General features: G+C 41.2%; 1 protein-coding gene across 1 annotated transcript in view; it reads right to left on the bottom strand.

Moving 5' to 3' along the window:
- LOC137095089 (periaxin-like) overlaps window positions 1-16,624 on the bottom strand; it is a 43,749-nt gene that overhangs the window by 6,117 nt on the left and 21,008 nt on the right. The window contains exons 2-6 of the mRNA XM_067461313.1: window positions 13,330-13,385; window positions 11,287-11,388; window positions 9,203-9,370; window positions 4,055-4,214; window positions 1,377-1,570 (exon numbers count right to left, since the gene is read on the bottom strand). Coding sequence (XP_067317414.1) covers window positions 1,377-1,570; window positions 4,055-4,214; window positions 9,203-9,229 — 381 coding nt within the window. The 5' untranslated portion in view covers window positions 9,230-9,370; window positions 11,287-11,388; window positions 13,330-13,385. The remainder of the gene's footprint in view (window positions 1-1,376; window positions 1,571-4,054; window positions 4,215-9,202; window positions 9,371-11,286; window positions 11,389-13,329; window positions 13,386-16,624) is intronic.

Below are 16,624 nucleotides of genomic sequence, written 5' to 3'. Positions count from 1 at the left end.
CCCCGCTCTCCTTTTTCAGCCTTTGACTCGAGTCAAAGTTATTTATTATTTTACTCTGTTATTACTATTATTTTTATTACATTTATTATTTTACTCTATTCATTATTATTATTTTACATTATTTTACTCTATTCATTATTATTATTTTACATTTACATTATTTTACTCTATTATTATTACATTTATTATTTTTCTCTATTATAGTTATTGCTACATTTATTATTTTACTCTATTATTATTACACTTATTATATTACTCTATTTATTATTTTTATTATCACATTTACTATTTTACTCTATTATTATCACATTTATTATTTTATTCTATTATCATTATTATTACATTTACATTATTTTACTTTTATTATTAATTTATTATGTTACTCTATTTATTATTATTACATTTACTATATGATTCTATTTTTATTAATACATTTATTATTTTATTCTATTTTTATTATTATATTTATTATTTTACTCTATTATTATTATTGTTATTATTACATTTACATTATTTTACCCTATTATTATTATTACATTTAGTATTTTACTCTATTATTATTATTACATTTATTATTTTACTCCATTTTTACTATTATTATTACATTTCCATTATTTTACTCTATCATTACTATTATTACATTTATTATTTTAATCTTTTTATTATTATTGGAATGATACATAAGTACATTTACATTGAAGAAGGTTAGGAAAATGGTTTAATCAGAGTTGAACAGTCTTATCGTAAATTACAGTTCTATGTCAATATTCAAAAAATAGATTAAATAATCCATATTTAACCTACGGATGCCTCAATCAATGTAATTTTATTGGTATCTATTTTTATATTGAAATTTACAAGTAGCTGCTGCATTTCCCACCCTTGGCTTATACTCAAGTCAATACATTTTCCCAGTTTTTTGTGCTAAAATTAGGTGTCTCGGCTTATATTCAGGTCGGCTTATACTCGAGTATATATGGTATATTTATTCATTTTTGTTGAGCATGTTTCAGACATTCAGAAATGAAACTCACATTTAATCTGAGAAACCAATAATGATGCTTCGGAAAATAGAGAGTGAGTATCAAGGGCAAATCCAAGATAATTTGAGTTTCCTCCAAGGCCTGAGATTCTCAGGAGTATTTTCCTGCCATTGCAGAGCCCATTGGACCAAATGGCCTTTGGAATCTCTTATCCAGTTCTTAGGATTGCATGATGTTGTGATACCTAATTCACATCCAATGCCACCCAGTGCATTGGATGACGGAAACCTCAAACAAATTCTGAGCCCCACCTCACCCAAGAGAACTCCACTCCCTGGAAACTATGGAACTATGATCAGCTCCCAAAGCTTGGCGGAGATTTTTGGTACCTACCAGCTTGGCTATCTTGGCTTTGGGGCCTCTGACTTCAAAGGTGGAGGTGCCAGGCTTGCGAGAGACATCTGCACTGGGCACTGTCCGTTTCAAGCAGAAGGAGATCTTGTATGGTTCGGCGCACTTGAGGATCTGCAAGGCGTCTTCGTACTTTATGTTGTCAAAATATACTCTGGCACTAAGGAGCTGGTCACCTGCAGAAGAGAAGGGGTTAAGGCAGGGCAGGTCCTACCATTTGGGCAGAAAGGTCACTGCGCCCACGTATTTCCCACCCATTTCTCAACCTTAGGGGGTCACGAGGGGGTGTCCACCAACAATGGAATTGAACTAAACTTGGCACACAGAACTCCCATGACCAACAGAAAATACTGGAAGGGTTTGGTGGGCATTGACCTTGAGTTTGGGAGTTGTAGTTCACCTATATCCAGAGAGCACTGTGGACTCAAACAATGGTGGATCTGGACCAAATTTGGCACGAATACTCAATATGCCCAAATGTGAACACTGGTGGAGTTTGGGGGAAATAGACCTTGACACTTAAGAGTTGTAGTTGCTGGGATTTATAGTTCACCTACAATCAAAGAGCATTCTGAACCTCACCAATAGATTTCGGCTGGACTTCCCACACAGAACCCCCATGACTAATAGAAAATACAGTGACACCCCCTCACAACCCACCCCCAGGGGTCTCGACCCCCAGGTTGAGAAAAGCTGATCTACTGTATTTACTCCAATCTAACGCTCACCTTTTTTGGACTAAATTACCTTGGCAAAATTAGGATGCACATCAGATTTGTCTAATAGGGTAATCTTAGTGCTGAGCCAAAGCAAAAGGGGAAGTTTCAGGAGCACTTGCAGCTTCTCTCTGAGGGATGTCACCTGTAATTTGTCATAGTTCAGTGCTATGTAATCCTAGGATTTGTAGTTTGATGTGGCATTCACACTCTTTGACAGAGAAGGCTCAATGCCTTATAAAACTACAGTCATCATGATTCCATAGCATTGAATCCAAGGCAATTAAAGTGGATTCATTCTACAACATAGATGCACTCTAAAGTTTTTTTTTTCCATTGCTGAAAGCTTCAGTGTTCCAGCATCGTTGTTTTTAAAGAAGGGGTTGTGGTGGTGCAATGGGTTAAACCCTTGTGCTGCTGAACTGCTGACCTGAAGGCTGGCAGTTTGAATCCGCGAGACAGGGTGAGCTCCCGTCTGTCAGCTCCAGCTCCTGCCAACCTACCAGTTCAAAAACATGCAAATGTGACTAGATAAATAGATACCGCTTTGGTGGGAAAAGGCTAAGAGATGCTCCAATAAGTCTTGCTGGCCACACAACTAGGAGGTGACAACACAGGCTCCTCGGCTTGAAAATGGAGAAAAGCACCTCCCCAGAGCCAACGATGAGCACCATCTCCAGAAGCCGGAAATGAAAGGAGAAGCCTCTGCCTTTGTTTGTGTTTGTGTGTCTCATTGTATATGATGGTAAAGGCATTGAACGTTTGCCTATGTATGTAACTCAGGAAGAAGGGCGGAATATAAATAAAGTATATTATTATTATTATTATTATTATTATTATTATTGTATTGTCGAAGGCTTTCATGGCTGGATTCACTGGGTTGTTGTAGGTTTTTTCAGGCTATATGGCCATGTTCTAGAGGCATTCTCTCCTGATGTTTCGCCTGCATGTATGGCAAGCATCCTCAGAGGTACTGAGGTAGTCACTATCTCTGAGGATGCTTGCCATAGATGCAGGCGAAACGTCAGGAGAGAATGCCTCTAGAACATGGCCATTATAGCCTGAAAAAACCTACAACAACTCAATATTATTATTATTATTATTATTATTATTATTATTATTATTAGGACCCCTCGGTAGTGCAATGGGTTAACGACTTGTGCCGGCAGGACTGAAGACCGACAGGTCGGAGGTTCAAATTCAGGGAGCGCACGGATGAGCTCCCTCTGTCAGCTCCAGCTCCCCAGCTCCCCATGAGGGACATGAGAAAAACCTCCCACAAGGATGGTAAAACATCAAAAACATCCAGGCGTCCCCTGGACAATGTCCTTGCAGAGGGCCAATTCTCTCAAGTTGCTCCTGGTACAAATAATAACAACAACAATAACAATTCTAAGAAGACAGTAACTATAAGGACCGTATTACAAAAAATGCACTTTTTGCCCTTGCGCATTACATTAGTCAGCAAAGATTTTTTTTGGTTTCAGGGTTTTGAAAACTGAGGTGCACATTAGATTCGATGGTGATTTAGACTTGAGTAAATCGAGGTATTCTGTAGAACTAATTCAGTTTGACACCACTAATTGTTTTGGCTCATTGCTGTGGAATCATGAGAGTTGCCGTTGATAAGTTCTTTGGACAAAGAATGTTGGTGCCTCGCCGAATTACAACGCCAACAATTCCATGGCATTGAGTCATGGCAGTCAAAGTGGTGTCCAACTGCATTAACTCTACAACGTAGATGTGCCTAAGCATGAACTAGATCTCCAAGCAGCAGAAGAAAGCTTGGTAGGAGACAAAAGGGCAAGGTGTATCAACTGACTGACTGATGTTATTTTATGGGAGTTGGTCATAGTATGGATCCCTGCTCTTCAGGTCTAGGTCTGCCCACCTTGCCTCATGCTTGATCTTTCATTCCTGGTTGACCTTTCTGTGACTGCTCACCTTCCTTGAGGCTCAGTGCCCGCGCCGCTGGAGAGTCTTTCAGCACATCCTTGACAAAGAGGCCATCCCGCCCTCCTCCGGCCACGCTCATCCCGCTGACCCCGGCTTCTGCTTCCGTCTCCACAATGATCTCCAGCAATTCAGATGTCTCGATGGTCTTCTACAGGGGAAGAGGTGAAAGGAAACTTGTAAAGGAAGCTCTAAACTCCTAGTGCTGTTGATCCTGCCGGGAACAACCGTGACCAGAAGGACAACTAGATCAGCCAGTGGCCCTTTGGACACTTAATTGTGTGGCTCTTGCCTGCTGGCTAGTCTTAAGGATAGAACATTAATTCCAGTGCAGATATGATAATAGGGCTGTGGGGAAAAAATCCAATTTAGGGCAGGAAAATCATCTTAGATTATTGAGACTGCCACAAAAAGGGTTGCCTTTCCTATAATATTTCATACTTGGCCATTTTTTATGCTAAGGGAGGTGAAAAAACCCTCCTCCCAACACAAATAATAATAATAATAATAATAATAATAATTATTATTATTATTATTATTACTTACTTACTTATTTACAGTACTTATATTCCACCGGTCTCACTCTGAAGGGGACTCAGGGCAGATCCCAGAACACATATACAGCAAACATTCAATGCCGATTATACGAGGGTTGAATGAAAAGTAATGCCTCCACCTTCGTTACTTGGATTTGGATGGGAATATTTTAATAAATCAAACACAGAAATAATCCTTAGAATGTGCTCTTTAACTACCACTATTAACTTTTCCACATAATCACCAGACAATTGGATACATTTTTGCCAACGATGAACATGTTTTCTGAAGCCGTCCCGGAAGAAGTCAACACTGTTTTCACAACCAGCTTCTCACAGTTCTCTCAATGTCTTCATCAGAAGCATAATGATGTCCCCACAGATCTTCTTTCCATTATCGGAAACAGATGGAAGTCAGACTGTGATAAATTTGGACTGTATGGAGGATGCCGTATGGTGGTGAGATCGGTCTCTGAAATTTCAAGTCTGTGCGCTTTCATTTCAGGCGTCACCATCCTGGGTACCCATCATGCACAAGCAAAGCAATAATGTGACCCACACATTCTTGTGAAATGCCGCTTATGCTTGGAATTTCTCTCTGAGTGACACGACAATTGTCCTGAATCAATCTGTCAACCTTTTGCTTGTGAAACTCGGTGGTTGCTGTCACAGGACGTCCAACTCTTTGTTTGTCACGCAAGTCAGATGTTCCCATCTCAACATCTTTAAACTTACTCACCCAACGACGCACAGTACCCACATCAACACAATCATCATAAACAGCTTGCATTTTCTGATGAATCTCCTTTGGGGTGACACCTTTTGCTGTCAAGAATTCAATGACTGTATGTTGCTTGACCGACCGTCTGCGCAGGGTTCCATACTTCGCACTTTAACAACACAACCGTTCAATGCTAAGGCTTCCTGCCAAAATGGAACTGTAGAGGAGAGTCTACTGAACAAGCCAGTACCTGTCGTATACCAGTACTGCCATCTGTTGAGGAGTTACGAAGGTGAGGGCATTACTTTTCATTCAACCCTCGTACAATGACAAGACAGACAACAGACGGAGGTATATTTAAGCTTTTTCTCGTCATTTGGCATCTTTTGGAGGCTGTGCTCGATTCAGGCCACAGGAGGGTGCTGTCGCTCCACTTCCTTGCCGAAGAGCTTTCTTTCTTCGTAAACTTTCCTCCAAAACACCATACCTAAAAAAACTCCCCACTTACTATTCATCTACTCACATTGCTGGTTTTGATCCGCTAGGTGGGTTGGGAAGCTGGGTTGAAAGTCAAGAGCTCACCCTGCCCCGTCTTTGAACTGCCAACTTTTTGATTGGCAAGATTTACTGCAGGTGCAGCTGGTGATTAAGCTGCTGTCCTAAAACCAGCCTATTATTATTATTATTATTATTATTATTATTATTATTATTATTACCCCAATTTATCTCTCCGGAAGGGGACTCAAAGCGGCTTGACATAAAAGCATTTGTATACAATTTAAAATAAACAAATTGTTGTTGTTGTTCATTCGTTCAGTCGTCTCCGACTCTTCGTGACCTCATGGACCAGCCCACGCCAGAGCTCCCTGTCGGCCGTTACCACCCCCAGCTCCCTCAAGGTCAGTCCAGTCGCTTCAAGGATGCCATCCATCCATCTTGCCCTTGGTCGGCCCCTCTTCCTTTTGCCTTCCACTTTCCCCAGCATAATTGTCTTCTCTAGGCTTTCCTGTCTCCTCATGATGTGGCCAAAGTACTTCAACTTTGTCTCTAGTATCTTTCCCTCCAGTGAGCAGTCAGGCTTTATTTCCTGGAGGATGGACTGGTTGGATCTTCTCGCAGTCCAAGGCACTCTCAGCACTTTCCTCCAACACCACAGCTCAAAAGCATCGATCTTCCTTCGCTCAGCCTTCCCTAAGGTCCAGCTCTCACATCCATAGGTTACTACAGGGAATACCATGGCTTTGACTAGGCGGATCTTTGTTGCCAGTCTGATGTCTCTACTCTTTACTATTTTATCGAGATTGGACATTGCTCTCCTCCCAAGAAGTAAGCGTCTTCTGATTTCCTGGCCACAGTCTGCATCTGCAGTAATCTTTGCACCTAGAAATACAAAGTCTGTCACAGCCTCCACGGTTTCTCCCTCTATTTTCCAGTTGTCAATCATTCTTGTTGCCATAATCTTGGTTTTTTTGACGTTTAGCTGCAACCCAGCTTTTGCGCTTTCTTCTTTCACCTTGATTAGAAGGCTCCTCAGCTCCTCCTCGCTTTCGGCCATCAGAGTGGTGTCATCTGCATATCTGAGGTTGTTAATGTTTCTTCCAGCAATTTTTACCCCAGCTTTGCATTCATCCAGCCCCGCACATCGCATGATGTGTTCTGCATACAAGTTAAAAAGGTTGGGTGAGAGGATGCAGCCTTGCCGTACGCCTTTCCCAATCTTGAACCAGTCTGTTGTTCCGTGGTCAGTTCTCACTGTTGCTCCTTGGTCCTTGTACAGATTCCTCAGGAGAGAGACAAGGTGGCTTGGGATGCCCATCCCACCAAGAACTTGCCACAATTTATTATGATCCACACAGTCAAAGGCTTTAGAATAGTCAATGAAGCAGAAGTAGATGTTTTTCTGAAACTCCCTGCCTTTCTCCATTATCCAGCGGATATTGGCAATCTGGTCTCTGGTTCCTCTGCCTTTTCTAAACCCAGCCTGAACATCTGGCAACTCTCGCTCCATGTATTGCTGGAGTCTTCCTTGCAGGATCTTGAGCATTACCTTACTGGCATGAGAAATAAGGGCCACTGTACGGAAGTTGGAGCAGTCCTTCGCATTTCCCTTTTTTGGTATGGGGATATAAGTTGATTTTTTCCAGTCTGATGGCCATTCTTGTGTTTTCCATATTTGCTGGCAAATGGCATGCATCACCTTGACAGCATCATCTTTTAAGATTTTAAACAGTTCAGCTGGGATCCCGTCGTCTCCTGCTGCCTTGTTGTTAGCAATGCTTCTTAAGGCCCATTCAACCTCACTCCTCAGGATGTCTGGTTCTAATTCATTCACCACACCATCATAACTATCCTCAATATTATTATCCTTCCTATACAGATCTTCTGTATAGTCTCGCCACCTTCTCTTGATCTCTTCAGCTTCTGTTAGGTCCCTGCCATCTTTGTTTCTTATCATACCAATTTTTGCCTGAAATTTACCTCCAATGTTTCTAATTTTCTGGAAGAGGTCTCTTGTCCTTCCTATTCTGTTGTCTTCTTCCACTTCCATGCATTGCTTATTTAAAAATAGTTCCTTATCTCTTCTAGCTAACCTCTGGAATTGCGCATTTAACTGGGCATATCTCCCCTTACTATCACTGTTTCCTTTTGCTTTCCTCCTTTCTTGGGCTACTTCCAGTGTCTCAGCAGACAACCATTTTGCCTTCTTGGTTTTCTTTTTCTTTGGAACGTACTTTGTTGCCGTCTCCTGAACAATGTTGCGGACTTCTGTCCATAGTTCTTCTGGGACTCTGTTTACTAAATCTAGTCCTTCAAATCTGTTCTTCACTTCCACTGTATATTCGCTAGGAATGTTAGTGAGATCATATCTAACTGGTCTGTGTATTTTCCCTGATCTCTTTAGTTTTATTCTAAATTGGGCAATAAGAAGTTCGTGATCTGAGCTACAGTCAGCCCCAGGTCTTGTTTTCACCGACTGGATGGATGTCCGCCACCTTTGGCTGCAAAGGATGTAGTCAATCTGATTTCGGTGCTGACCATCTGGTGAAGTCCATGTGTAAAGCCGTCTTTTAGGTAAAATAAACAAATATGCAAACATTAAAACAGGATTAAACACAAACAAACAAACTGAATTTCCAGTGTATTTGTCTCCAAATGCATTGTTTTCTCTGCAAAAAATGCTTTCTATGCAGGGTTGTGTGGCAAGGAAAAAAGCCTTAAATTTTTTTTTTGTTGTTGAAAGCAGGGGTTTTTTTTAGCATAAAAGTTCGCTGGTACAAAACAAATAATTGATTTTCTGGTTTTGAAGCATGCAGGAGAAAAGGGTGCAAATTCTTCTTTACAGGCTCAGCTTTGGATAAGGGGAAATGGCTTCATGCAATATTCACAAATGTTGAAAGCTTGCCATGATTTGCAAGCCTTGATTCATTTCTGGTGCAAATTGAAAAGGCTCTCCAAGACATACTGTATATGGATTAGCATCCTCTTTTCCACACATTGTGGCACCAGGACTCACCCTCCACTCTGCTCCACATTCACCTTCTGGCTGGAAGCAAATTGATGAGGACAAATGTTCCTTATCCTGTATCACAAGTAGGTAAGAAGGAATAATCCTTGCATTCACCATGATCTGGAAACATCCCCTTTAGTTATGTTTTTGTATTAATTTCCAAACTGTGTGTGTGTGTGTGTGTGTATGTGTATGTGTATGTCTATCTATCTATCTATCTATCTTAGGGGAGGATGGTGGTGTTTGCCATGCCATGAGCAGAAGTGGCTAGTACTCAACACATAAGGATTATGATATCACCAGGAGCCATGCCTAGATCTTAGGTTTTCATCTGGAAATGTTAGGTTCTGGGATGATCATGGCAACCGACTCACCTCCATGGCACTGACTTTGGCCTCCATCTCGCTTGGAGGACTCAAGGACAGTAATGGTGGCTCTTCTTCCTCCTCCTCACCAGCCACAGTCTCTTCGTTGTTTCGTTGGCTTTCGCCCTTCCTCTGAAGAACTCGCTTCAGCTCCTCATGGAGCTTTTCTTTTTGGGCCTGAAAGAGGGTTCAAAGAGTGGTTAAGGCCTGCTATGTCCCAGGTAGGCAACATATCCAAACTATTATATAATAATACAGCTCTCCACAAAACTCTGGCATAGACACTGAGAACTGGGAAGCCCTGGCCCTTGAGCACTCTAGCTGGAGGTCAGCTGTGACCAGCAGTGCTGTAGAATCTGAAGAGGCACGAATGGAGGGTGAAAGAGAGAAATGTGCCAAGAGGAAGGCATGTCAAGCCAACCCCAACCGAGACAGCCTTCCACCTGGAAACCAATACCCTCACTGCAGGACAACATGCAGATCAAGAATAGGGCTACACAGTCATCTACGTGCCCACCGTTAGGACACCGATCTTGGAAGACTATCCTACTCGAACAATGAGGGATTGTCTAAGTAAGTAAGTAAGTATTATACATAATACAATATAATAATATATAATCATCATAATAATGTAATATAATAATACCAATATATTAAATATAGTACTACCTAGAATATATAATGACATCCTGTTTTACGGTTGTATATTTGTATATTTTAAATTGCTGTGCTTTTTATTGTGAGCCGCTTTGAGTCTCCATATGGAGAGATACAGCGGGATATCGATACACATAACAAAAGTGAAAATATGTATGTGTGTGTGTGGCTGGGATGTCCACTTACAGAGACAAGCTTCTGCCTTCACAAACAGCTTTGAGTCCCACTAATGAGGAGCCACCAAGACCCTCTCTCCAATCACACTGTGGCCCTGTCTGAGTATATGTGTTGCTGTGGCCCAGTCTGTGTATATGTGTGTATATTTGTATATATGTGTGTGTGTTTATATATGTGGTTTTGCGCATGCATTGTAATGCATTTTTTGTTTTTTGGCTTTTTAAGCCCCTTCTGCTGTTCCCCCCCCCCCCCCCTGTGTTTTTATGAGAGATGGTCACTCATTGGCCTGATAGGTGTATTGTGACCAAATTTGGTGTCAATTTGTCCAGTGGTTTTTGAGTTATGTTAATCCCAAAAACAAACATTATATTTTATTTATATAGATTGTTGTTATTGTTGTTATTATTTGAAACACAACATGATGAGTCCACAGCAGACACTCTGCTTGTTGTTGCATTGGATCACACGTCGGACACTTCCCAAGTGTCTAGGACTGTTTGATGTATCGGCGAATAATGTGTGCAGATCCCAATAAGATGGCCTTTTGCAGCTGGCAGATGGTAATCTTGTCAGCGCCGATTGTGTTTAAGTGCAAGCCAAGGTCTTTCGACACTGCACCCAGTGTGCCGATCGCCACTGGAACCACCTTGACTGTCTTGTACCAGAGTTTTTGCAGTTATTATTATTATTATTATTATTATTATTATTATTATTATTTCTGATCCTTGTACATATTATTTCACTCCCAGAACTGTATAAATATGTAAATCCCAACCTATTAGATTTCATGGCACATCAGCATTATGGATGCAAGAGTCCTTGCTACTGCACAGATGGCAACAATAACCTTCTCCGAGAAAGTTTTGAACCCTGGAGAACTGACTTTTGGGGTGTCAACAGTAACTGACCTTGTAAAAATCTAAAAGATCTGCATCACCTCCTCTATGATACTTGAGGGCAAGGGTTATGATTTGCATCTTTCTGATGGTATTACATACTATCTCATTCCCACATCTGTATACATATGTATAATGCCTGAGGCCTTAATATCATCCAGTACTGCATTTGGACTTATCAGCGCAACTGCATCCTCTGGTTCGTGCTTCCCAGCCATCGTAACCCAGAGAGTCTTCTTGCTTTGGGTCCTAGGGGTAATAGAGAGCCCTTCTGACTCATACCCATGGATAGCCTTGCTCTCAACCCACAGATCATGCAGAAAAACACTCCCTTCCGTTGCCCCATTCCTCTTCCAAACCTACAGCTCTTTCCGGGTCTGCTGCTTCCTCTGGGGGCAGGTGGGTATGCGGACTTGTGGGAGTCTGGACCTGGGCAGGTTGCTCATTCCCTTTTGGCTCTACTACCTGGAGAGGATGGAAAACAAGGAAACAGTGAGAAGAGAACTTGGAAAGCTTCTCAAAAGCCTCCTTCCTGGAAATTCCCATTTAGGGGCCCAGGAACATGTCTCTCTTTGACAGCTGCTGAAGAAGGCCATCCAAACGGATTGTGGATGAAACAATCTGGACTAAAATCATGTCAATATATCTTGAGATTCTGGAAGTCATCCTATTGATGTGTTACATCACAATAAGGATTTGCTTGCTTGCCTCCTTCCTTATTGAATGGTTAATTTGACTTATATCTCCCCACTTTCTCCTGTTATGGGACCCAAACCCGCTGATAACGCAAGTCCAATGAAAATAGCTCAAACAACATCTAGTGCAAACGTTTTGGAAGCATTTAGTAATGAAACCCATTCAAACATTAATTTAAAAACCATGGAAAACAATTCTGTACAGAAGGAAGAAGAGGTAAAATAGTACAGAATTGTTTTCCATGGTTTTGAAAGTAATGTGGATATTGAATATTATGTTTTTCTTGTACAATTGTTAGTAGAAATTTTACTATTTGTGAAACAGAAAGAAAGAAGTGAATGAGATTTTTTTACATATCTATCTATGTCCTAGGCGTGGAAGGTGTGAAATCAATTTTTTAATGTTCTTTCCTTTTTGTGGATGGTGTAGTAGTACCATATATACTTGATTATAAGCCGAATTTTTCAGTTGTTTTTTTTTAGACTGAAAAAGGCCCCCTCAACTTATACTAGAAACAAAGTTATTTATTATTTTACTTTATTATTATTATTATTATTATTATTATTTTATTACATTTATTATTTTAATCTATTTATTATTACATTTACATTATTTTATTCTATTATTTTTATTACATTTATTATTTTACTCAATTATTATTACATTTGTTATTTTACTCATTATTATTATTATTATTACATTTATTATTTTACTCTATTATTACATTTATTTTATTATTTTTATTGTTGTTGTTATTACATTTATTATTATACTCAACAATTACTGTTATTATTGCATTTCCATTATTTTACTCTATTATTATTATTATTATTATTATTACATTTATTATTTTACTCTATTATTATTGGAAGGAGACATAAGCACATTCACATTGAAGAAGGTTAGACTAATGATTTAATCAGAGACAGTCTTATCTTAAATTACAGTTTTATGTAAATATTAAAAAAAAAACAACCAAACAATTAACCTCCTGATGTCTCAATTAATGTAATTTTGTTGGTATCTATTTTGATTTTGAAATTTACTAGTAGCTTCTGCATTTTCCAGCCTTGGCTTATTCTCGAGTCAATATATTTTCCCAATTTTCGTGGTAAAATTAGGTGCCTTGGCTTATATTTGGGTCGTCTTATACTCGAGTGTATACGGTAATACTGAGTAGTTTGTAGGGGATGTTGGTTAATTCATATTAGTCTTGTCTTTCTTTATGGTGTTTTGTTTTTCTTGAATATACATTAGTAGATATAATATAATGAAGTCCCCCCCCCCCATTTCCCATTATAATACATATATGTTTAAAAACAATCACATTCCACATATAGAAAGAAACAGCAGACCCAGTGCTCATCCTTTTACCAAGAGCATTGAAAGGTTGAAGGTCTGTTTGAATAAGAAAGTATGTGTCTTTTGGTTCAGAGTGGAGCTTAGTGTTAAGTCCATGGGTTTGTTCAGGACCCACAACTGTCCACTGGGGCCTACACAAACCCATGGATTTAATACTAAGTGTTGGGAACAACTCAGGCTACTCATCTGAGAAATAGGCATAAAGGCCAATCAAGAGGAATGAATACAAAGACAGTTACATTCATTTCAGTTCCCAGCCTCCACCCCACATTAACTATAGGCTGGGTTTCTGCACCCTCCAAAAAGGAAGCACAGCCCAGTACAGTGAAGTGGGAGAAAAGTACTTACTGTTGACTGCTGTCTAGTTCTGAACACATTGCTTTCTGGCGGGAGGCTCTCTGCAGCTGTAGGAAAGAGAGCACATCATTAGTTTTTGCAGCCTTTTCCTCTGATACTATTATTTTTTGTTGCCTTCCATTTCCAGGTAGCATTTCAGTAGCAGGAGAACCAAACTGGACTGGGGAAGGGTCCATTGGGACAACAGAGAATGGCATACATCACAGAGGGATGGACAGGGAAATGCCTTGGTGGGTGTGTTGCAGAGTGGACATGTTAGTCAGGCTGGCCTGGAATTTAACAGATTTAATTTTACCATGATGCTACTTATGCTGTAAGAGATAATGCAAAACAACAGCAGAAGTACAAATATGTTGCACACCAGATCAGGAACACCTCTGTCCTTAAAGACCACACCAGCTTGGTATAATCAGCAAGAAGTTTATTGAAGAATATATGTAAGCAAAGTAAGTAAAAGGTAAAGGTTTTCCCCTGATATTAAGTCCAGTCATGTCCAACTCTGGGGGTTGGTGCTCATCTCCATTTCTAAGCCGAAGAGTCGGCGTTGTTCGTAGACACCTCCAAGGTCATGTGGCCGGCATGACTGCATGGAGCACAGTTACCTTCCCACCAAAGCGGTACCTATTGATCTACTCACATTTGCAAGATTTTGAACTGCTAGGTTGGCAGAAGCTAGGGCTAACAGCGGGAGCTCATGCTGCTCCCCAGATTCGAACCTGTGACCTTTCGGTCAACAAGTTCAGCAGCTCAGCGGTTTAACCCACTGCACCCCCAGGGACTCCAGTAAAAATGGTGAAAACAGTATAGTCCAAAGATAAAAGAAAGTCCATGAGCTTCAAGGCACAAAGGTAAAAACACAAGATCCAAAGGTATAAAATCCATTGATCAAGGCAGCATGAAAATCCAATACAGAGATCAGGAGCCTGACAAAATTTGGAAACTGAAACTAGGAACACTTAGAAACAAGACCATCATGAAATTCCAACATTGACAAGACGGAGTTAACTCTTTCCCTTGTATCAATATAAAGCTTTTCCTGATCCCAGAACTGAAAGGAAAGCATTTCTCTTGCCCTTGCAACCAGATAAGGATTTCTTATCTCTCGTTTCCTGCAGGTGAGTTGACCTTTGTTGTGCCTGAGAACTTTGTCTCTGTTTACAAAATCTTGCTTTCTAGCTTCACTCTCATTCAATTCTGCACCTGTCAAATCATCCTCAGAAGACAGTTGTTTCTCAGAGAAAGACTGTTGAGGGCCTCTCCCAGGAATGTGACCTTGAGAATCTGCAGGAGAAACACTCCATTCATGAGACACCTCGGGCCTCTCGCCTGTTGAGGCCCTCATGCCCAGCGCTAACAGACCCAGGCCCAGAAAACCGTTCACCAGAAAACCCTTCAACCCCATTGCCATCATAAACATCAGATACAGTCACAGGCTGAACTACAACAAAATAAAAGCTAGATGAAAACATTGCATTCAACTCAAAAAGACCTTTGATAGAGATGAGAGTCCAGAGAGGCTGGAGATTGGTACAAAGAAGAGAGATATGGAATTATGGGGGCTTTTTAACATCTACATGAAACCGCTGGGAGAGGTCATCCGGAGTTTTGGAGTACGGTGCCATCTCTACGCAGATGACACCCAACTCCACTACTCATTTCCATCAGATTCCAAGGAAGCCCCGAGGATACTGGACCAGTGCCTGGCTGCTGTGATGAGCTGGATGAGGATGAACAAGCTGAGGATCAATCCTGACAAGAAAGAGATCCTCCAGGTCAGTCACCCATCTGGATGGGGTTGCACTCCCCCTGAAGTAACAGGTCTGCAGTTTGGGGGTCCTCCTGGACTCAGTGCTGACGTTTAGAAGAGATGGTGGTGGGGTATAAATAAAGTTTATTATTATTATTATCCTACAATCCCTTATCTCTCCCACAAGAACCAATTTCCAGCTTCCCCGTCTCCATTAACGGCTCCTAACTCGCTCTATCCTCTTCCAGTCTCTTGCATAGCAAGGAAAGTCTTGATGCTACTAGGAAAGGGGAAAGCAAAGTTATTTCCCCCCTTCTCACCAGTATTCTTGCCCGCAGACTCTTTAAGAAGAGCCCTTTCTCATCTCTCTGTGTCCCACAATGTAATGACTGCCCATTGGTTCCTTCCTTCCTTCATTCTTTCTTTCTCTCCTTCTTTGCTCAAGTTCCATCAAGGTCTCCCTCTCTGTGTCCCTCCCTTCCCGGTGGAATCCCATGGCTGTGGCTGATGGGTGGCATTTCATTCCCACGCCCAGACTCCGGGGACCCACGCCACACCATTCCCCAAAAGGTCACAGCTCAATGCCGCACATTCCCAGGACCCAGGAGACAAAGGGGTGCTGCGTCTTGGCGGAGTCCGCAGAGGCATTGCCCGCATTCTGGGAACCGTTCCGAAAACACCTCCTCAGGCAGCTCTGTTGGCACAGCTCCTTCCAGGGTAGTCTTGGAGAAAGGCTAATGCCTCCTCCTTGGGACCTAGCCTGCAGCAGAGAGGTTGGCCACCACATCTCTTAAGAGGCATCTACACCAATAGTTCTCAACCTTCCTAATGCCGTGACCCCTTAACACAATTCCTCATGTTGTAGTGACCCCCAACCATAAAATTATTTTCGTTGCTACTTCATAACTGTAATTTTACCACTGTTACTGTTTCTCCCACCCTGGACATTATTTCACTTGCCTAGTTTCCAACAGACCTCACAACCTCTGAGGATGCCTACTATAGATGTGGGTGAAACGTCAGGAGAGAATGCTTCTGGAACAAGACCATACAGCCTGGAAAACTCACAGCAACCCAAAGAAGCATATTGTTTAGCAAGGCTTGGAAATGCTGATATATTATCAGTAAATAATAATCATAATAATAATAGGATTTAAAGATCGAACTGCAAAGACTCTGGCACAAGCCACTAAAGGTGGTCCCAGTGGCGATTGGCACACTGGGTGCAGTGCCTAAAGACCTTGGCTTGCACTTAAACACAATCGGCGCTGACAAAATTACCATCTGCCAGCTGCAAAAGGCCACCTTACTGGGATCTGCCCACATTATTTGCCGATACATCACGCAGTCCTAGACACTTGGGAAGCGTCCGACGTGTGATTCAATACAATAGCCAGTAGAGTGATCTTGTTTGCTGTGGACTCATCTTGTTGTGTCTCGAATAAGAAGAAGAAGAAGGAGAAGGAGAAGGAGAAGGAGAAGTATTTTCTTACCCACCTCTCCTGTCATCATAGGTAAAGGTAAAGGTAGTCCCCTGAC

The sequence above is a fragment of the Anolis sagrei genome, chromosome Y (genome assembly GCF_037176765.1).
Source record: "Anolis sagrei isolate rAnoSag1 chromosome Y, rAnoSag1.mat, whole genome shotgun sequence".
Taxonomy (NCBI): Eukaryota; Metazoa; Chordata; class Lepidosauria; order Squamata; family Dactyloidae; genus Anolis; species Anolis sagrei.
The sequence above is the reverse complement of the archived record's forward strand: the minus strand, read 5'-3'. Positions and strand labels throughout refer to the sequence as shown.